This window comes from Aquila chrysaetos, chromosome 1 (genome assembly GCF_900496995.4).
Source record: "Aquila chrysaetos chrysaetos chromosome 1, bAquChr1.4, whole genome shotgun sequence".
NCBI lineage: Eukaryota > Metazoa > Chordata > Aves > Accipitriformes > Accipitridae > Aquila > Aquila chrysaetos.
The window spans coordinates 20,170,887-20,194,741 of NC_044004.1; the positions used below are offsets into that span (position 1 = coordinate 20,170,887).

The 23,855-nt window shown below is 39.6% G+C and overlaps 1 protein-coding gene across 1 annotated transcript in view; it reads right to left on the bottom strand.

Moving 5' to 3' along the window:
* The window catches only part of DHX15 (DEAH-box helicase 15), a 47,870-nt gene extending 26,772 nt beyond the window's left edge, over positions 1-21,098 (bottom strand). Inside the window, exons 1-5 of the mRNA XM_030008282.2 lie at positions 20,861-21,098; positions 14,396-14,744; positions 9,684-9,877; positions 8,351-8,510; positions 7,725-7,943 (exon numbers count right to left, since the gene is read on the bottom strand). Of these exons, the coding sequence (XP_029864142.1) occupies positions 7,725-7,943; positions 8,351-8,510; positions 9,684-9,877; positions 14,396-14,744; positions 20,861-20,928 (990 nt within the window). The 5' untranslated portion in view covers positions 20,929-21,098. The remainder of the gene's footprint in view (positions 1-7,724; positions 7,944-8,350; positions 8,511-9,683; positions 9,878-14,395; positions 14,745-20,860) is intronic.
* Positions 21,099-23,855: the final 2,757 nt, after the last annotated feature.

Below are 23,855 nucleotides of genomic sequence, written 5' to 3' on the forward strand. Positions count from 1 at the left end.
ACCCACTTTTCCAAAGAAAAGGCAGGCTGATGACTAGTGCCTAAAAAAAAAAAAAAAAAAAAACCCAAACACCACAAAAAAACACCACCCACCCACACCCTTGGATGCAGTACTTTTTATTCTTCTCACTGACACTGTGTTTCTGTGCAGCTAGAAATGCAAAGATCCACCAGACGACAGGGAAACTCAAAGTTTGAAGCCCATTGACAAAAGGAGTCATGAATTCTCAGAACGCCGGAATTGGTGCTTACATCCATTTTAGCATCCTCTGGATGGGAACATCTCTTCATATCAAGCTCAAGAAATTAAAAGCACAGTGCTTTATTTTCCCTTTCTCATGGCAGACCAATAGATCTGCAAGTGAAATAACTGGTTATATTAAATGATTCACGCTGACACCGAGCATAACTTTTGCTCCAGTGAAATACAGTGAGAAAACTTCATCCAACCTTGTATAACTACACATACAAGTAGTCAAAAGCCAAAGCAGCAGTCCTGAGTCACATACACTCACTCATGAACAGTGTTAAATACTATAGTAACAGTACACAAAACATGCGCACGCTTTTAAAAAGGTTACACATCTTGAAGTGTTGACAAAGAAAACAAGAGAGCTATAGGTGCTTTTCAGGCCTAAAGAAGGTCTATTTAATGCTTCAGGTTGTGGTCATAATTAAGTATTCCAAAGCACTTTTAACCACTCAGTGACATAAACGTATTCAATGTCACGTGGAGATATTTCACAGCTAAAATTGCTGGACTGCAACTGTGGAAACAGACCTGGCTGCATTTACTCTTTGTACAATGAGTATTGAATGCTGCTCCCCGGTCAACAGCCTCTTACTACTTTGCAACACTTAAACCACAGAAAGCACTAGCTGCAGGTTAATTTCTTTAATGCTCAGGATTGTATTTTCAGTCTGCCCCTTTGTCTTCTATCTCTCTCACACTGCCCAGTAATGCTTCAATCCCTCATCCCAGAACATGCAGAAAAACTACTTCAGCTAGAACAAGACAGAGGGTAGAGTTGAATTCCTATCCTTCTTCTATGTAAAACTAAATCATTTTTTCTTGTATCACCATTAATAGTGCTAAAGTTTCCTTTTTATCCCTCATTGCAGAAAGTATATATAAAATCTTCCACACTGCTCAAAGGACAGCATAGGAAGGGGACAAAAGGAAGGTTTCCCAAGACACCCACTTCTTTAACCTGACATAAATGATCTGGGAAGACACAATGAAAAGCTATCAGTACTTGAAACCAAGAGGGACAGAACTGATAGTTTTCCTATGGCTTAACTTCCAAGAGTACCACTCACAGGACTAACGCTTAAATGCCACCCAACCTCTCCCTTCTCTTTGATTTGTATTAGTAAATACTAACAAGACTGAAAATGTGAACAGGACTTAGTATTACTAAGTAATATTTAGCAATACTCTTTTTTCTAAAATCCCACTTTTGAAAGCCTTATCATAGAAAATCTAGGTATGACTTTTAAACACGGTCTGTGCCAGTTTAATTTAGAAACATGTTGGTTCCTCAGGCTCTGTGTCAGAGCATACAGCAAAGAAAGAGAGACTCAGAAATAAATGAACCACAAACCAATACCTCACCAGTTGCCTCCAATACCACAACTCCACGGCTTAAGTTTATCATCATTTCACTACTCCAATACTTAATATTCCCTAGCTCTGCATCAAAAACTAAAGTTTTGAACATAGTAGTAGTTTGTCTAAAAGGAGCTGTATAAAATTAACCACAGAAGAGACTAATTTTGCTTCTTATCATGCACAGCACATTTTTTTCCTTTATCTGCTGTTGAAAATAGTCTTTATTACACTATTCAAACTGAATGCTCAGTAGAAATTCACTTCCATTTCTTTCCCTGATAGTATTTCTGGAGTAAAAAGGTGCTCATACTGAAAGGTTACTATTAGCAAGAATAGAAACAGAAAAGGATTATAGGAGCAGTTGCATGTATTATTGAATTAGTGCACCACGTCTTTAGGAAGCAAGTTTGTGCTGAACAAATACTGTCAAGATTCTTACATAAAGAAGTTCCACTGAATGGTAGTCAAAAAACCCCAAACATAAAAATAAACCCAGGAAGACTAGCAGAAATGAAGTTCACAGAATCACAGAACACCAGGTTGGAAGGGACCTCAAGGATCATCTGGTCCAACCTTTCTTTGCAAAAGCAGGTTCTCGACAAGATGGCCCAGTACGCTGTCCAGCCAAATCTTAAAAGTGTCCATTGTTGGGGAATCCATCACTTCCCCAGGGAGATTATTCCAATGGCTGATTGTTCTCATTGTGAAAAATTCTCCTCTTGTGTCCAATCGGAATCTCCCCAGGAGTACCCTGCATCCATTACCCCTTCTCTTTGCAATGTGACTCCTTGTAAAAAGGGAGTCTCCATCTTTTTTCTAGCCACCCTTTAAATACTGGAACATGGTGATGAGGGCTCTCCTAAGCCTTCTTTTCTCAAGGCTGAACAAACCCAGTTCTCATATGGCAAGCTTCCCAGTCCTTTGATCATCTTTGTGGCCCTAAGTTACTGAGTTAAATTGTTCCCACTAAGCTAACAATCCAATAACCTGAATTTCCTTCCCTTTTGTTTGTGTGCAGGACCCATCCCTGCTGCCATGGATAAGGCTTGAAATTACACTGATACTAAACAGCAGTTACCAAATAAATCAACCGCAAGTTACCCTGAGCCACCAAAGTACTTGAAGTGCTGGCATTCATTCTGGCTCACAGGCCAAACTGGTATATGTAAACATCCATTTAACTTGCTGGTCAGGCTCCACTCAATCTCAAGATCTAAACTGTATCTCATTATCTTTAGAAAAAGTGTTTCTACAGAAAGATGGGGACTAGTGATGTCATTTTAAGCACATTTAATGGAACAATTCTAGCACTTGGCATGCAAAACAGAATTCAATGATTTTGTAAACATGGTCCTTGGGAACATTATTTCAGAAACCCTTTCTTCAGTTGACCCTGTATTAGAAGCACTTACAAAGAATCTCAACAGCTGAGCAAAACTTCCAAGACTGCTCCAGTTAGAACATTAAACTCTTCTAAATAGGCGATGACAAGTCTTATCTACAGCAGATCAGCTGCTACACTACACACAGTTAGACTTAGCTTCACCTTGGATAACTGAGTCAAGTAGACATAACTGTGAAACCCTGAAGGAAACTAATGCCAAAAAAAGTATAAGGCAGTTTTATCTCGTGTAAAATGAGTACACAGGGGGGGAAACTAAATGCATAAATAAAAAGTACTTCCCAAATCAGAAACATTTGGCAGACACCTTAACCTTCCCCCTTCTCTTTTGAGTTCCTATCACAGACAGGGGCACTGCCAGCCACATCTGGCTTTGATGACCTGAACCTTCTAGAAATTTTGTCTTTGTCCTTAAAGCCGCATGGAACCTCAATAATTTCCCTTTCTTCCTCCACTAATGAAAGCAAACTGCTACAAGCTAAAATGAGGAAACAACAATAAAAAGGACTGGTCCCAAAAGCTGCACCATTTCAAGAGATGTTCTGAATACAAATTCAGAGAAACAAAACTTTGTAAAATGATGTACTTGGACAAAAAAAGTCATCCATGGAACAAGTCAACACTTGACCATAACTGAGAACTGCTCTGTCAACAAGTCAAAACTGAACTTGTCTCAGCATGATTCCTGTATTCAGGATCTTTTTGAAATATTGAATATTGACATCATCTCAAATGAAGAGCAAAAAAAAAAAAAAAAAAAATTTCCTCCCTTTAGCACTTGAACACACTTAATATTGTTACTCTTCTTTCAGTTTATGCTCCCCAACTCCTCAATACTTCACATTCAAGGCTAAACAGGACAACCTGTGTTCAGTGCAGCCCAGTACACTTACTGCCTTAACCTCACCCAGTCACTACAAGCAAGACTAAGTGTCATCAATTTTTATTTCAATTTCCTCATAAGAAAGGAGTCTGCTACTTTCCTTCACAGTTCCAAAGCTTAACCACCCTCAGTGTGATGAAAAAAGTGTACCTTTAACACATATTCTCTTTTACAAAAGATTCTACCAAAAATGTTTTGCAACTCTTTTCTACACTAACATCAGTTTTACCAATGTAACTTTAAACCTTTTTGGAACACTGACACCAGAGCTTCACAGCAACATTTTTCAGTATATTTATCTACAATCAAGAACAACAGTGCTGATCTGTACTTCAAATCTCCACATGCAGCCTGGATTCTTCCTCCTAAATGTATACTTCCTCCTAAACGTGTAACGATGCATTTGGCTTTACGGAGAAAAGGGTATCGGGGTGACAAAGAATACACTTTGCATTCGTGCCTAGGTTACTAAAATATGCAAGTCAGATCTCTACAGTTTCTGTATTACCATTTCTGCCTCCCCCACCCCACAAGTTTCATCTGTAAGGATTTTACACCTACTTGCAGATTACTGATCTTAATGGAGTGTGAAATCTAATACTGTTTCAGCAGAACTCCAGTAGACAATAAACCAGCTACCTCCGAGATCTGCAGGTGAGCCAGTCTTGAGACATTTAAAGCCAAGTTTAACAATTGTGTATCTACACAACTAGACTACCAAATTTGTAATCTCAGTGACTGAGAACAAGTTTGACAAAACCTATTGTTTAAGAAAGGCATGCGGACAGAAATATAATTATACTTTTTCCTTGTGAACAGAATTCCCTGTCAGTTTCCATTTTTGCCTGTAACCGACCTCAGGCAACCTGGCTTACATTTATCCAAGTTATCTCAGGTTATCCCTTTTTTGAATATTAGCATGAAACATGAACATTATTTCCATCTTCTGGAATCTCTCTGATATACCAGGGTAGGTTTTTTTGTTTTAAAAAATCAACAGATGAGCTATTCTCCTTACAGGGACTGTGGGACAAGTCCAGTTTCAAAATGTTTATCCCTAATAAATGTTGCTTTTAAAATATCCTTTTGTTACTAATGGACTGAAAAGCAGTTCATGCAACAATCATATACTTTTGCCCCTTTCAGGATTCAGGAAGGAAGTTTTTATTGAACACTTATTTCTGCACCATTAACAACAATTTCTTCTTCATCCAGCAACAGGCTTATACAATCAAGACATTTCCAAATGTATTTAAACTTTTTATTTTGGGGCCTGACAACACAGAATCTTCCCTAGTATCTCCAGGTTCCATCACCAACGCTGTCTTAATTAATCTGTACTAATTAACTGCTATCCATCTTATTGCCCATATAGAATTACTTCAGGTTCAGTGGCAAGTGAAAGCAGTAGCCAGTAAGGATCCTCATCCTGCCTTAGACCACTGCAATTACTCCTTATTAGAAGCCCCTTAAACTCAAAAGAGTTCACACTTGCATGGTTCCACTTAAAACATCTTCCCTTTATGTAATTTCATGTGGCTTTGTAAATGCGTCTTTCTGACAAGAAAATCAAATCATTATGCACCCTGTTCATACTGTTTTCCAGAATCCAAAAGAACTACAACGTATTTTTGCCCAGCAAAAATCAATGGCAAAACTCAAGCTACTAAGTCTACTGAACTCAAACCACATAGTGGTAGTGGTACCTAGTGCACACTCTCCAGTTCTTGAGATTACAGTAGGTCCTATCACTCTAGATTCAACAGTAACACACACATAAACTGTATCATGAGGCTCAAAAAGAGGCCCCAAACCATTATGAATCAAAATGGATATAACACTTCAAAGCTTCTCTACAGAAGCCAAACCAGACTTCAATTTCATGCTAATTAGTTAAATTCAGACTAGCTCCAGGCAGAGCCACTCCAGTGCCCCTGAACAGTATCATCCACGGGTACATAGACTGGAGAACTCTAGACAAAAAAAAACAGAAGATGATGGCTTACCAATGCAAGTTAAGTGATTTAGTAAGCCAATACAGGGATATTGTTAGATACATTTATGCATAATTATATCTGTACATAGGAACATGTATTATGTGCATGATTTTATTACAAATTTGTTTATAATACATTATGTTCTGTAAATTAACCCAGTGGAAATCAAAGAACCTGTTCATACAAGAGAACAGAGTACCTCTGTAGCACTGGCTGGTACTAGACCAGTTGGGTCTAGAGCCATTTGCCAAACATGAGTGGTGCTCAGAGCTGGTAGCATCTGAAGGTAGTTGTCCCATGCCACTGCCCTCCCCCACCTCCCATGATTGTTATAACAAGTTTAGAGCAATACATAGCAACTGATGTAGCAAGGACATAATTTATAATTGATTAGCAAGAGGGGCAAGTATTTTTCTTCATGAAAGGTTAAAGACCAGCCTGATTTAGCATCCTGGTAAGAAAGCAGAATCTGCTGAAACAGCTGGACAGCAGTGTTCCTTTCTGTTGCCACTGGTTCATTCACCCACTTGCAACAGTTGTTTCACTGATTCTCACATTTACCCGTCAGACTAGTCTGAACTAGAACTTCTAACTAAAACGAAATGGGCAGATTTCAAAGCCACCATCATTAAAAGTATTTTTCCCTACCTGTACTTTGACTGACAGCAGTACTCCAAACAAAGAACAAAAAAAGGAAAGGCCAGAGTATCTGCTTTTACAGTGACAGTCATTGTTTTGGTTTTCTAAGGGACGAAATGACCTGCTAGAAGACATTTTAATCAAATGTCTTTTAAAACTCATTTAAGAGGCAACACATCTTTATGACTGGCAAATCTACTCAAGAAGCCTGTGTACCTTTAGTATCACAAGTTATTTGTACCATTTCTTCCCCCTTGGCATAGCTAAGGCTGTGCATGCTTAGATTAAAGACACCGAATTGTTCCACATCCTTTGAAGGCTATTTCTTCAAGAGGAGTGACTACAAGAAGAATGAATCAGAAAAACATGCTAGCTGCATTTCTCCCCTTACTAAAAATATTAATTTTAGGTTGACCCAGTCAAGTAAACTTTCACAATGCCTACAGGGGTTTTTTACCTCTTCTCCATCTCAGTCTACTAATCGGGACACTCAAAAGAGCTTCAAAGCAACAGATTAGGACTAAAAAAAAAAAACCACCACAACAAAAAAAAAACCAAACAAAAAAACCCCAGTTTATTTCAAGCAAAGGATTTAAGATTTCCAGAAAATCCTCATTTCCTGATGTAGTTTAGCTTAAGTGCTTTTGTACAATCCTCTTTTCAAGACACTGAGTCCATTTCTGAGACATAACTCCCTGCATGCGGTACAGAAAGACTACAACCTAATACTCAAAGCTATTCATAAAAAACAAAACCCAAACATTTTTATTAAAACTACTACTGATAGCTAAGTAGCAGAACCAAAGTGTTATTCTTCAGTTAAGTTGTACAATACATATCCAGAAGTGCACAGAACTACATTTTCAGTAAAAACATGGATGCTACCAGGTAGCCAGCACTTTTGAGTTCACATCAGTACAAACCTAGGGTTCATACTCTCGGTTTCTATTTTTGAAGCACATGAGTAAGATGAGAATTTGCATTTTAGAGAGGGCTTGCTTAGCATATGCATATTACAGATACATAGAATAACTAAGGACCTGAAGTGCGTTGCAGGTAGAAAACCTCAGGTCATTCAAATGATAAACTAGAACAAGAAACTAAACAGTTCAGTCTACACAAGCCTCTTAAAACAGTTTCTGTACAGAACTATAGATTTAAAAAAAAAAAAAAAAAAAAAGAAAGAAAGTACCTCCTGTCCAGTAAGAAAGAGTAAAAGATCTCCTTCCTCTTCTTCACACATGTGAATTTGGATCACTGTTCGAATGGCAGCCTCAAGGTAATCCCTTTCTGGTTCTGGAGTATAGAATATCTCCACAGGATGGGTGCGACCCGGGATAGTTAGAAGAGGACAGTTATCAAAATAAATCTGAAACTTGCCAGCATCTAAAGTAGCACTCATAACTATAACCTGTAGGTTTGGAGGACAAAAAAAAAAAAGTTACTCCAAAGGTTAACAAGAACTTGTGAAATGTTACACATACAATAGGTAACAGCAAGAAATTGAACTCAACTGTTGACTCCGATTTAATCACGCTTTTATCAGCTGAATACAGCACCCTTGTTATGAGGGTCCAAAAAAATTCCTCGTCAAATACAGAAAGGTTAAGCTACAATTATGTTGTTTCTAGTATTTTGTTCAACACAAAGTGCATTAACAATTTCCTAGGGTTATCTTTCCAATACAGATTATCATTAGATCAAAAAACAGTTGATCTACTTTAGTTGATTATAAAAATCAACTAACAGTAAGCACACAGATATCTTATTTGGTATGCCTGCAACTAGAAAGATGCTGTGGGTTTCATCATTACTGACCTTCAAATCAGATCTTTGTCTTACAACTTCCTTCAAAACTCCCATCAAAATATCAGTAGCCAGTGTTCTTTCATGGGCCTCATCAAGAATTATAACACCATAGCGCTCCAGCAAAGGATCATTCATTGCTTCACGAAGTAACATACCATCAGTCATATACCTGAACACAAACAAAAACAATTTCAACACATTTATTAAATAAAGTCTGATACAGAATCCTCTTTGGTATCATTCACTAGGTTGCTTGAACTAAGCTTATAATCAACTTTTTAAAAATAGAAGCATCAGTAAACTATTTCCAACAACTTAACAAGCCCATTTTAAGTCTTCAAATAAAAATTACGGCAAGTGTATGTGAAATGTGGAAGCTGGGAGGGAAGCTTTTAAAAAAAAAAAAAAAAAAAAGAAAAGAAAATGGGAAGGGGAAACAAGGTTTAGCAACATTTATAACTGATTTGTAGACTATTACTGGCAGACTTCCAGGATACAGAGACAGGAAAAGAACGGGAAAAACACCCTCTGAAATCCTAGAAATGGTATTTCTGCAACTGTTTCTCCCCTTTTCTGTTTGCAGATCATCTGTTCACTTTTTGCTTTTCCTTCTCAGTTAAATTTCTTTTTACACATTAACTTTATTCCTAGCCTTCAAAAACTTGTATGAGCAAAAGAGAAGACATCTTTCAACAGAAAGCACTATTCCTTGAACCACACTATGTGGAATCCTTTTTAACTAAGCGTTCTGAATGTCATCTGCAAATGACATATTGAGTGGGCCTGGTTCCACCTACACAGCACATGAGTCTAGAACAGTTGACAACTAAAACACTATGGATTATATGTCCCAGCGTCAGGTATAGGCCAGTTTTGAAACTCTGTGGTAGCTCTTCTTACTGAAGTAAGCCACTGAACTTCACCAGGATTACCCTGAGTAAGAAGATACCACAGACAAAGGTCAGCTGAAAGCATAATATGAAGCGAAACTGAATGCTGAAGGGCTGTATTCTCAATAGCACCTTAATCATAAAAATACTTCTTCAGATCACCCTCTTCTTTATGGATCACTTAGAAATTAATTTCTATAAGGTGCAGCAATTCCTTTAGGAGGACTGACTCATTTTCAATTCTATACCAGCCCCACCCCTCAGGTTTCCCTCAGCTCCTGCTATAGATCCTGTCTCTCTTCTCCATTCAGACATAGAAAGTGCCTGGCCACAGATTCACTCCCTTCCTCATTACTCCTTTCATAACTTTGCTCACACCCTTTACTACCCTGTGATTCCCCCCACACCCAAGTAGGCTGTGTTATACCTTTACCGACAGTTGCCATACTTACTTCAAAATGGTTTTTGCACTACTGCAGTCTTCAAATCGAATAGAGTAACCAACCTCCTGGCCCAGCATGACATCCATCTCATCAGCAACCCGCTGTGCCACACTCATTGCAGCTACTCTCCTAGGCTGGGTACATGCTACTCCCCTCTTTGGTCCAGGTAATGAGCGCATGTAGTCAACACACCACTGAGGGATCTGTCAAGAATAAAATTCAGTTTTAAACACACTTCAAGTGGCCAGATGTAATCTGTAACCTTTGTATTGCATCAAATAAAGTTAGTTATAATTCCACTGAGATGCTGACTGCATGCACAAAAGTATCCAAAGCATGAGAGCAGATAGACTAGTTAGTTGGACCCAATGCCACTAAATAAAGCACACTCACATTAAGCATGTACATAACTATCTTTGAAGTTATCAAGGAAATACATAGGTTCACAGTACGCTTAACCACTGTTAAATCAGTACCTTATACAGATATTTAGCAGCAGTCAACATGCTCCAAAACCACCAAAATTAAAGTTAACACTCAGAATTTTGAGATCTGTAGCACAGTTTGCTGTTTTACAGTAAACAAATTACATTTTGTGGCTTTAAAAAGTAATGCTTGTTAATATATTAAGCAAAAAGAATTTAGTTATATAAAAATTGTCTTAGCTAGGAATCACAACAAATAAAATGAACAAATAATTAGTTATGTTCATTTGGTTAATTATTTTTCTTTTAAAATTTTATCAACCAGATATGAAACCCCTACGGGTTTTTTTTTCCCTATGTTAGCACTCATTTCGTTTGTCAGTCAGTGTTTTCCGCTCCTGTTAGGAATCTGGAAACAGTAAGAATCATCCAAAATAAAAAGCTTTATTCAGAAGCATTTCTAAGGTCAGTAACAGTCTGATGAAGACAGAATATTCTTAACATGTTCTCAGTGTGACATTTTGTGAGGAGACATCTCCAGGAACAACTAGTTCCAAGTCTACAGATCAAAAAATCCACTCCTCCTTAGTAACTGCTTTTCAAGTATTCTTAAAAGCTCACATTTAGAGAGGGGAAAAAAAAGTTTATACATTGCACCAATAAGGAATAAAAGGAAAAGCAATGTGATTTAAACCCGGAAAATTTTTCTTCTGGAATACCATATTTCCACAGCAAAATGGACATAAAGGAACACTAAAACATACCCACAAGCAGACAAGTGTAGACTGTAATGAGAAACTTTTTTTTTTTAGTGGAGAACATACTTCCATTATAACTACAAAAAAAAAAGCAACAACTATCGCAATATGACAGACTACTAGACTGCTGAGAAGAAGTCTCATTTCTGAAAACAGTATTCAAAACTAAAAATAATAGCAGTTCTTGAACGCTGATAGCATGAACCTGAAACCCTATCCTGTAACATATACACACTCCCCTAACATGCAGTGTAGAGAAAGGAATTTGCTGCCCAAGTCACTAATAAAAACTCAACTCTAAACATATTAGGTGAAGCTTCTTGACTTTCAACAGAGCAAGTCCTGAAATAAACTTTAAAACAGCAGGTGTTGGGCCATGAAATAAAAATAATTTAGAAGTGGTCTTCCAGTAAACAGCAAAACCTACAGCATTTGGTGTCATCAAATGAAAGAAAAGGGCTACATAGACTTCAATGTGTTAAGCTGATTTAGATAACCACCAGAATACTTTTCACATCCAGCTTTAAAAGACATATAACACTAGGAAAATGACTGTGCCATACTACATTTTCTACTTCAGTCATGACCAGGCATATACTGAACAATTCTTATCATCTGGTTCTTATAAAACCTAACAAAGTTAACTTGACTGATTAAAAAATCCTCGAAGTCACCAAAAACCTTGACTTTCCTTAAAAAAAGCCATTTGATCAATATCAAAAGCATGAGGAATAGCTTTAGTTAGCACCCTTTAACCTCAAGGACTTTCTCAATTAAGAGAGATTTCCAAATATAACCTCCATAAACAGGAGGAGGTAGGGACTACATATACAGTGGCCTCTAAGATCAAAGATAAATGCACTGAGGGCTGTTAAAGACTATCCCAAAGTCAAAGGAAAGCCATGTTTTTCAAGTGATGCAGGGCAAGAGAGGGAACAGCACTGTCCTTCTGACTTTTCTGAGCCACTTCAATTTATTGAAAAATTTCCCTGTTAGAAGTTATATGATAGAATTCTCAGAATTTTCCTAAGTTGAAAAGATGTCAGACTTTTACCCCCCATCAATTCTTTTGTGGACTACAAGAAGAGCAGATTAAGCTATACTCTGAATCACCTTGCATCTGAACTTCACCTGCCAGAAAACTTGCTGACAAAGTGGCATCCCTTACGTTACATCAACAAACACCCTACCCTTTATAGTTAAGGCTCTCAAGTGAAAGCAGATGCTACTCTACTATTCCATCCACAGAAGAAATTGAAATTATTATACCAGCACCACATATGATCCCACATTTAAAGCGGAGCACACATTGCAATTATAGCAAGTACTTAACCCCCTTCCAAAAGACATTCAACACACCCTTCCACCACTGACCATATTCCGAGAACAATTAAAGAAAAAAGTTAACTTAGAAGGTTAAGTTTAAATTACAAAATCAAGCCATTGCAAATACTGAAGACTTGAAAATCAATGGTCTTGGCTTCCAATATACTTCTTCAGTGCTTTGGGTTTAAGTCTATGGGGAACAAGACTTTGAGAAAAGTTTTATCTCCTGTTGTTTCCATTGTCAAAGCCAAGCATTTCCAATCCTGGGTGGTCTACAAGACCAAAGGGAAAATGTGCACACAATAATCATGGAATGGACTCGACAGGCAGCAGCTTACTCTCAAAAAGATGGTCTACTACTATGTAGCCTTCTACTATCACCGTGAAAGAGAAGATAGGAGTTTTGGAAGAACAATTCATTATATATTTCAAACAATACCAACTTTATACCAATAAAAGCAAGCACAAATAGTTCATGTACACCTTCAGTTTGAGAATTAGAGGGTTTCTTAACCACAGATAAATAATTATCTTGCTCTGATCAGTGAATGTAAGAAGAAAAACAACCACCCCGAACTGGTTTTAAGACAGCACTTGATCACAAAAAGGATGTGACACTATCACATGCAAAACAAGTTTTCATTAAGTGGCAGCAGGATTATTTTCAGTAATGCCTTCCTACAGAGACACTCTTAATTGTTTCAAAATGTAACTGCAATCTCATAAGAGAGAATTCAGAGGAAGCAGTACAGCTTCTAAGACAGCTTACGTGCTTTTGGTAGCTTAAATCCCATTTTTAGGAAAGATGCCTTAGGTTTCTTAAGTCCTTTCAGAAAGTAAGGGGTAAAGTAGTAAGACAATTCAGGAAAAGCTTTATGCCCATGGAATGACATGATAGTAAGATGTGTTTGAAGTTTAAGTCAGATACTAAGAACATACACCCTTTAGATCTTCAAATTCTCATATCATACAACAAGGAATTTTGTTTTCACATAGATAAATACCAGGTTTTTTTTTACATGAATGTTCAGAGTACTATTTCTTCCAAGTAACTATATAATCAAGCTTTTCTGAAGAATTCTATAAAATCCTGGTCTCAGCTTATATATGTTTAAAAAGCAATACAGATAATGCTATAAGGTACCTTCCAAACAAGATACTGGTTCCTACAATTTGCAGCCAGAAGGGCATATAACTTCAAATATTCAGGAATAGCTGTAAAAGGTATCCAATGTACTACTATGTCCTTCACATTTTGTCAACATCCAAATTTTATTTAACAACTAAAAATTTATTTCTGTAAGACTAACTGTAAGTTAGCTATAATCCATTTTATAAAGACTAAAATATCCTTCAGTTTTTATTTTCAGAACAAAGAACTCTTTTACATCACTTCTCCACACAGATTTTAAACAGCAAACCAAAGGATAGATTAAAGTTTTGAGAAGTTTGTCCTTCTACAAATACACGGTGGTATTCCTTATATCTTAGATCTTCCCTGTTCACTGGTCCCCAAAATTCTTAAGGGTTAAGGAGGCTCTGCAGATCTGTTACCACTATTTTCAGTGCCGAGGAAGATTTTTAAAGCCACACATCTACAAAAAAAAATAAATGTGATTTTAACTCCAGCACTGGAAAGCTGTATGACCTCTGAGAATTTTCAGTACCAAGGAAACACAAGTCTTTTCCTCTCAAGTTTGAATATCACCAAAACGTGATCCAATCATATCATGTCAGAATTCTATCTGACATTTCAATTCCCTTTAAGTTCGTATCTGTAGCAGTAAGTTTCATAAAACACTAACAAGTCTCTACTTCTGTAACATTTTTCCTACTTTCCAGCTGCTATCTACACAAACAGCTAAATAAACTATTTGGAACTATCACCTCAGTTTGTGGATTAGTACACACCTATCCAGCCATTAAAATATCTTTATCTTCCTTCACCAAAAAGGTTAACTACCAATCATAAAGCCTAATAGAAGCAGGGGCCAGAGAACAGGACTGGACTGCAAAAGGGGAAAATGCTGAAAGATTCTTCTCACTTTTGTATTCATTAAGCAAATAAAACATTCATCAAATTAGTTTTGCTCACAATTTGTGAGGTGTTCTTACACAATGAATTTCAAGAAACCAAAGCAAGTTTCACCCACACACCTAGCAACAGTCTCAACCTTTAAAAAACTGCAGCATCATATAGATAAGAACTCACCTGTGTTGTTTTACCAGACCCAGTCTCTCCAACCAGCACAAATGACTGATGCCTTATCAAAATATCCGTAAATCTTTCTTTATATTCCCAGACAGGAAGTTGTAGCCTTTTTTTCAGGATGTCATAATACCGTGGTGTATGTGGTAGATTTGTGAAAGGGTTAATACTGTGTGGAATCATTGCTGGTTTTATAGTTGGTAACCCAGCAGCCGCATAATACGTAGAGTTAGATGTAGGTCGCAAATCTTTTTCCTTGTCCCTTTCTCTGTCACGATCTCTATCTCTGTCACGATCCCTGTCACGATCTTTAGAACGGTCATCACGGTCCCTGTCCCGGTCACGATCTTTCCTAAAATGAGTTAAGAGACATAGCAGAAAATGAGATGCTTGAATATTTAAATGCAGAGCAAGAATTTAAATACAACTTTAAAGGTATCTAGTACAAAGTGGATATAAACCAAATCTTTCAAAAAGCCTTGCAAACAGCTACATGGAAGGATAAGCATCAAAGAGTAAAGGTATATGATGCGTGCTGAATATTAAATATACATAGTTACACTCATTGTACACAAGCACTGTGACAGTTCCTCTCATTACAGGCAAGACTGAAGAAAGCTATCACATGAAGAGCACATAATCTTAACCCTCTTCATTTAATGACTATAAAGAATCAGCTGTACATTCTAGACTTTTCTCACAGTTCTTCCTATCCCTACTTGCTGCTGTTGCAGAAACATAAGAGAACACTAAACAGACTTCTTGCCTACCTAGCAAGGGAATTATGCTAACCTGCAAAAACTAACTCAAGATGATAAGCAAGCCCTTGAAGAAAAGGTTGATTTTAACATCCCACAATTACTTTGTAGCTTTTTTGTTCAAAGTCTTCCATACAATTCGGACACAATCAACTTCGACATACAGGTTGTTGAGTCTGAAACTTAGACTTGAAACCAGCCACTACAGTTCACAGAATCGTTTAGGTTGGAAAAAGACCCTTAGGTTAACGGCTGGACTCAATGATCTTAACACTACGAAGTTATACTATCTTCTCTAGTATCACCTCCTACCACACACAGAACAACCAGCATTTATGTATTCCCATTTGTTCCAATTATTAAGTCAAAAGAAGTTCATTGCACTGCAAAAGAAAGACAGTATTATTTTCACTGTAGTTATCCACTCAAATTTCAATCTCTGGCCTCAGTCTTAGTGGCAGTTTCTGATTTTGCAAAACCACATACTTGTTCTTGCACATAATCTCACTCTCTCTACAAACACTGAAACACTTGCAAAGCAATCCCCAGTTTGACCCAAAGAACTATAGCTACATGCTTCTATTAAAAAATCCCAAACTTACTCTAATTCAGCACTTTGAAATAAGACCTGCTTTAGAAAAACACCTCATCACATTTTAAACAAGTGTAAGTCAAAAGATTACTGGCATCTTTGCCTGCAAAACTGAGGATATCCTCAGCTTCAGCTTCTTTTGTGCATTATGTTAACTGAAATCCCATCAAAAGGCAAAACAATAAACTAAGTCAACACCAGCTTTATAGTAAATGCACACAGAAACATTTTTAGGAATAGTCATTAAGGGAAAACAAAACCTCGCCCTCTTCTTTACCAGCACTCGGGCATGCCTAAAAGAGTAGAGAGCATTTCTGAAGAAAACTGTTGGCCAGCAGTCCTCTCCACAGTTGTTGTTTTTTTTAACATGCAGCTGGCATTCAAATGTAACTGGTGCTGTAATAAGCAAATTCCTACCTACAGAGAAGGTGAAGTAACCAAGATTATATTAGTACCAATTCTATAAATTTTAATTCAAAATGCGCTGCACATCAGAAACAACCACCACTCTTGTTCTTGTATAAACCAATGTAATCTATGCAGGCTGTATTTTGCCCCACCATACCCCCCCCCCAATACTTCAACATATTATGGCTTCAGAGCTTGTCACAATAAGTTTTTCTTTTTTAAGAAGGCTTCTTTTAACACAGACCTACTGAAAATAAAGGATTACAAAACATAGTTTACTGTCACTTAACTCACTTGGACATAGATCTTCCTAAAGCTTTGGACACTGAATTATCTGAAAATTAAGGCCCTTTTAGATCATTTGCTTGGATCTAAGATACTATAGCTTCAACATTACTAACACGGTCAAATACTGTACAAACTATGGCAGGCAAATACTGCAGAACCCAACAGGTTCATGTTCTCTGGTATGGGAAAGTTACGCCTGTTAACTGAAGGAACTAGGCTCCATTACGCTACACTTAACGGTGGAAGAGTCTACACCATGTATCAGACAGGAATAAAGCTTTGGACTTGTAGTTAATAAGCTATTCATAATCAGATTTTTAAGTATCTGCTGGTATTGGGATAAACAAGCGCATGGTCAGACAGTAACATCATTAATAAGAAAAGGAAATAGAGGTATAAACGCAATTTAAAAATGGTAAAGCCAGGGTAAAATGCAACAACTCGGTAACAGCACACGCTTCACTGAAGGGAAGAATAAGACACACTATTAATGGGGGGGGTTGGTTTGGTTTTTTTGGTGGGGTTTTTTTTGTGTGTGCACACACTTCTGAAGGATTTTTATTCTTCACTGCTATCTAGTCAGAGTGTAAAAAAACCACACCAACAATACAAACTATTCCATAACCATTTGCTTAAACAGTACGATGTCAGAAGCTTCTACACTGCAGATCATCAAGTGTATCTTCAGGTGTGCTTCAGCCTCACATAAACCAGTGTTACTGCTAAAATGAACAGGCCCACACTGTTGCCAACCCTTCCCCATGTGCTGATATAAGCATGTCAACAGCCTTGTGCAGAACAAGCCCTCCCTAGACCCCCTCCACCAATGTTAATTCTAACTCAGATCAGTTCTCTGATCCAGTCTCCCAAACACTCACACGCAGCACAAGGGAGAGAGGGCTGCACTGTTGCCTTCTGTGTCGGTAGCAATTTGTGTGGGCTTAAAGCATAGATAAAAATGCAACCTCAAGAACAAGACAGTGGATTAAATGGACTACAAATACAAACCCGAATGGGAAGTCCTGTTAATGCCCCATTTCTCAGCTTCTTCACTGAACTCTTATAGCTGTTCAATCGTACAAATAAGAAAACAAACCTATCAAGTTCTATCTACATTTTAGAAATTAAAAACTGCTTACAGGTTAATCAAGACAGTTGTGTCCCTCTCACTTTAAAAAAGAAAAAGAGAAGCAGTAGCAACCAGATCTCAGCATAGAAAAAACACAACATATAACAGGCCCTCAAACTTACTCTCTAATACTTATTGTTTTATAGCAGCACTTCCTCCCCCCCCCCCCCAAATGTTCCCCAGTCTCCCATTATTACTGAAACTTTGCAGAAACATCCAGACTCCTTTGGTTGACAAGGGAAAGAAAGAATGACAGTTATGCTGCCATATGAATTTACTAAACTTTCTAAAAATGCAACCTGGCAGTTCTTCATTTATAAACTGTCACATTTAAGTTACTTTTCATTATTGCACAGAGAAAACTGATCTCAAACCCAGAAATGAACAATAAGATAATCATAATTTAATCACATTTATTTTGTGCTTGAATCCCATAAGAGCCTCCATAATCAGAACGGGATTGGGTTTTTTTGCTTTGTTTTTCAAGTGAAGTAGTCTCATCTGCTATCTGCTTTCACTTCCTTATGTCCACACATATACACACATGGATACAAAAGAAACACTGTAGCAATCACTATATCAGAGGATGAAAAGCATATAAAAATGAAAATGGAAACAAAGGGCATAAGATAAAACCACTGATCATCACAGTGAAAGTCTAAGCACATCTAATAGAACATCAGTGTTTTTTCTCCATTACTAGACACGGCAATAGTTGATGCAAAAAGGCCAGTGCAGCTAAAGGAGGATTTCTGTTCTACACGTAAAAGAAAGTGCAATTAGTCTGAATGATACATCCCACTAACACAGTAACTGTGATGTTACACAACAACAACAGAAGTTAAGTATGGTTGGAAAAACATTAACAGTTTTTAAATAGCATGCATGCAATTCACACAAACACTGTAACCCAAAGCCTTCCATACAATCCCCATTTTTCTAAGTTTTTTACTTCATAGATGGTACTTCAAGACTGGAACAAAACAGATGTCATGCTGATGCTTAAGGTTACACCAACACTTACAAGCCTGTTGGCCTGGCATCGTTGCCATGTAGAGCCACACATACCAATACAGGCCTCAATTAAATAGGAACTAAAAACATACAGGGTAACTTGATACAACTTTCATATTTAGTCAGGTGGTCCAGTCTGAACGCAAGATAAACTACTATTCTGCACATGAACTGGTAACCATCCAAGGAGCTAATTCAGCTTAATCCAGCTCCGAAAGCAACTAAATTGCATAAAGGCACTCTCAGCAGAGAGGAAGACGTGTACACATACATGCTATTAACAAGAATCTCTCTCTGCATCTTCCTTACAGCCTTCCATAAGCTGTAAAACCAAACTACCCTAAAATAAATCAAGACAATGTAACACTAGTATGGCTTGTGCTACATGAATTAAGACTTCCAGTAACGTTAGAAATAATCACACTCAATAATTATCCTTACAGTGACTTGTTCTCAGTCCTATGCCATTTAATGCTTTTATTGGCAGAGGAGGAAGGGACAAAGAAGGCACAAGACCAGCTCTTGTATAGTTTTCAGGTGTCATAAAGGTCAAAGACTTCTGGTTAAAAGTTTTACCACTGGTGGGAACTCATTAGAGTCTATACAAAATGGTAAGACTAAGAGATCAGGATGACAGTAGACAATCAGTAAAAACAATGGCAAATAAAACCATACCAAAACTATAAAACCCACCAACATACAAACAAGGAAATACTGACCTGTGATTATCTTTACAACCAACTGTAACAGTTGTACCACATTTAAATAATGCCCAGTTTTGCCATAACCATTTGAAAATTTTACAAAAATTGCTACATACAAAAACACTGCATATGTACAACTTTTCTACATACATAGAAGAGCTATTTCAAATTCTGGCAAATCAGGCAAAAATGTAATAAAGGAGATAAATAGCTCAGTACATTTATTTAAAAAAAAATAAGGTTATGGCAATCCTACATACAGGAAGCATGTTCAATAATAAACATTCACTTTTGTTTAGCAGAGAAAAATGCATCAAACTCTAGGGGCTAAAAACTGAAACTATACAAGCTCACCTTTAAAAAAAAAAAAAGGCAAGTTTTGCAAAGACTGTTTTTCAGTGAACACTAACTGCTATGGTAGATTTTTAGTTAGTGCAAGTTTTGAGAACAAGATTAAGTATTTTTCTTAGTAAATACTCTAGTCCAAAACAATGCTGTTGGACTTTAGAAATGGATTAATTCACAGAAGTCTTTTGTGCTCCAGCAAGAAGGGCAGACTACATAAACATAGTATTTATTTGTGTGCCTTCAGACTTCAGAAATTTACTTGAAAGACCCACCTGCCTTCCCCCCCCCCCGTCCAATTAGAGGGTAAAAGATTATGCAGAGAAGGCTCTAAAACAACTGTGTATAAAACGACAGCACCAGTGTATTGTCTGTATTCCTGCAATTTAATTAACCTTTATGAAAACCTGGTAAAGCTGTGCAATACAGTCCTAAAACTTTAACCTTTGCAAAACTAAGGAAAAAAATATAACCCCTCCCCTGATCCCTACCCCAAAACCCACCTCACCGTCGATTCTTACTTGAAGTCAAGCACATCCCTGCCGCTTACTGAGTGAAAGACGTTAACAAAGGAATAACGCTCCTACCAGGGCAGGCACTAATTATACAGGCGGAACAAACCTCATGCTGACTTCTACCACCACTTTTGCCAGACCTCTCAAGCCAGAGAGGGGATGAAGGAAACAAAAAACGAAGGAAAAAGAGAAAAAAAAAAAAAAGGTAAAGAACGAAAAGAGCCGCAGACAAAAGCCGGGCGCGGGGGAGTGGGCCGAGCAGCGCGCCGCCCCCGGCTCCGCCGCGACGGGAGCCCAGCCCAGCTCTCGCCCAAGCGGCTGGCCCGGCGGCTTCCTCCCCCACCTCCCCACCACCGCCACACGAGGCTCTCCCCGCCCGCTCCCTACCACCGCGCTGCCGCCATCCGCCTCCTCCGCCCCCACCGAGGGGCCCGGCCCCGACAGAAAGGCCGATCCTGGGCCTGGGCCTAGCGCTCCAGGGAGCCGCCGAGGCTCCCGGGCCTGCCCAGCCGAGGCGGCGCCGGCGCCGCCGCCGCCGGGGGTTCGGCCGCTGCAACCCTCTCCCTTCCACACCGCATGGCGGCCGCCCGCTCGCCAGGGAGGCCCAGCCCCGCGAGGAGAGGTCAGAGCCGAGGATGGGGAGCGGATTGCGCGGGAGCCGCTACGATCCTGCGCCCGCCGCAGGCCGCGCTCCCCGGGCCGGGCCGCCCCTTACCCGTCGGTGGTGCGTTTCTTGCTGGAGCTGTAATCGTCCCCCAGATCTAGGCGGTGGCGCTTGGACATGATGGCGGCGGGCGGGCTGGGTGGCGAGCAGCCGGGCGATGCGGCGGTCGGTCGGTCGGCGGGCCGGCCGGCCGGGGCTGGGTGCGGCGGGCCGCGCTCTCCGCTCCTCCAGCAGCAGCGACGGCAGCGGCGCCGCGAGGCCAGGCACAGCGACTAAAATGGCGGCCGGAAGGAAGCGCCGGGGCTGCGCGAGACGCTGGCGCGCGCGGCGCGGTGGGGCGGGGAAGAGGGTGGAGCGAGCGAGCGAGCGCGCGCGGGCGGGCGGGCCCGCCTGCCAAAGCCTTCCCTTCGGCGCGCGCCCAACGGCCGGCCCCGCTCCGCGCGCTGCTGCAACGATGGCGGCGGGGCGGGGGAGGGGGCCGCCATGATGCCGGCGCGGAGGCCCCCAGCGCTTGCGGGACGTGGGCCGCTCGGGGAAAGCGGGGCCGGGCTGCGCAGGGCCCTTCCGCGGAGAGCGGGAGCAGCCCCGTCAGGGGCTGGCAGTCTGGCCGTTACCGATGATGCCCTGCAAGAAAAAAAAACCCTTCCCACAGCCCTTTCTGTTCGCCCGGGCACGCGTGCACTGGAACGGGAGTTACCACAAAGGGAGTTTAAACCGGGACAACTGTCTTGGTAAACCTCTGTTTTAAGCCGTCACAGACTTCCCTGGGTATGTTAGCCTTGCCTGCGGAAAAAAGCCGATCTTTCACAAGTCATCTGTAGCGGCAGAAATATTAGAAAGCCAGGGACATTAAACCTACATGCTGTGAAAGCCCATACGGCCTTTACTGCAATGTCAACAGTAAGTATTCATGGCAGCATATTTCATGAGGAAAAAAAAAAAAAATTTAACTGTCTTTCAAAGACCCAGAAACAAAGTTACTACTTTTTGCCACTTTGTCTTGTAGTTTGTCTACAGTGTCTGTGTAAGATTACCACTACTAGGAAAGCCGGTGTTCATAACACAAACTCCAGTAGACCTGTTTAGTTCTACTACATCAAAGTCTTCTAGGTGTGAGCAGGGCTACAATGGCATTTAGTAACACAATTCCTGAAATTAAACAAGGCACATGAGTTCAAGTGCCATTTCCTCGCTATGGTTAGGTTTTGCTTGAACAGTTACAGCTGTAAGTAATTATTTTTCACACTTCTAACCGGCATAATTGCCAGCAGAAGTCTGCAAGTTTAAGCCTGGTCCAGAACAGTTGATCCTCAGAGTTGTTTCTTGTGCCCCTGAGCTGTTCCCATCTACTACCCCTAGCACCTTTTAAGAACTGGGTTAACCATCCACACAAGCAACATTTGTCCTCTAACTGAAGGCGCAGGTGAGTCTGGGCAGGGGAGGATGAAGATAGACAGACAATGAGATGCCTCCAACAACCATGTCTTCAGGTCAGAAGCACACTTAGTGCTCACTGAGCAACCTCTGCTCTCACACAACAACTTCCTTCAGCCATTTCTGCTCCCTCCCAGCACTAAATCTCAGCAGCTGCCTCGCCTTCCAGTGCGGTCACTTGATACTTCAGCACAGCTCATAAAAGCCAGTCTCTAAGAGCTTCTGGAAAGACAAGAGGCACTGCGCTTGATACTTGTGATAGCTATTTGGAGAACATCAACTATTGGACTTTCTGTTCTCTATTCCTCCCCTTTCCGCTCCCAGACTATTTCATGCTCCTTCGCACCACTGTAGTGATTTAAATTCATATCATAGACAAGTAATTTTAAGATAAAAATTAAAAACACTACCATCATATTGGTATCTCTCTTCATCTAGGCACATTTGTTGAAAAACATGCGCTTTGCAAGGCTTGCTCCCCGTCACTCTTCACAGCCCTTCTGCCAGAGATTACCACAACCTTTGCTCAGCTACTTGAATGAGCACTTGATCCCTAAGCATTTTGGTCAAAGGAATTGGGTTAGTTCAGATGTTTTAAATAGCAAATTTTTGTTAACTCTATCTGACTGTGAGAGCAAGGGAGCATTCACATAAATGTCTCAGCTAACAAATACAAAAGAGGTCAGGAAAGATCACCTAGCAGTAGTGACCTGCTCCACAAGTACAGCCAGCTCAGCAAGTGGGTTTTCGTCAATAGCTTCATGTTCCAAAGATTTTCTGGGATTACATCAGTATAACTACTAAAATATTTAATGTAGACAAGTCCTTAGAGTACATTCTTTAATATAAGAGCATTCCTGTCCCTAATTTTAGATAATATAATGAAATGACACCCACAGCTCAACTGGAGTTCTAGACACTAGTGTAATAAACCCAACATTATTCCACTTAGAGTTATCAACCAAAATAAATATTCCCGGAAAACTGGATTTTGAGCTTTGCCTGTGAAGCTGGAAGTAATTTTTCAAGTTGTATTACAAAAACACTGGAATATCTATGTCAGAGTTTGCCAGATGATAAATGTTACAGGGTGTCTCTCTCTGTCCCAAATACCAAGCTTATTTTTTGTGATGCTGTGGTAGTGTACACAGAGCTGTATTCTCTGAATGCAGCTAAGAGAAGATTTTCAACACATCTCCCCAAGTGGATTTTAAATTATGTCTGTCTGAAACAAAAGCAAATGATTACTGAAATAATGTGTTTGAATAGCACAGATTTAGCTTCTCAGAGAAGGGAAGAAAAAAAAATAGTGGCTAGGACTCCCTGGAAAGTGGGAAAACAGGGGAAGAAGATAAAAGCATTACATGCATTAGCTGGGATGAGCAGCTACTGCTGTGCAGTTCTCAGAAGGCAACAACTGTCCAACAACAGGAGCCTGGAGAGCTCTGCAGCTATACATTCAGATCTTCATTGCTCCTCCCTATGCACAGCAGCATAAAGCTACTTATGGTCTTGCTCCAGGTTACCACATGGCCAACACCAGGGAATTTTCTGCTTTAGGATGTAGGAAAAAAGGAACAGTTATCTCAGCAGGTGTGAGATCTTAGGCTGT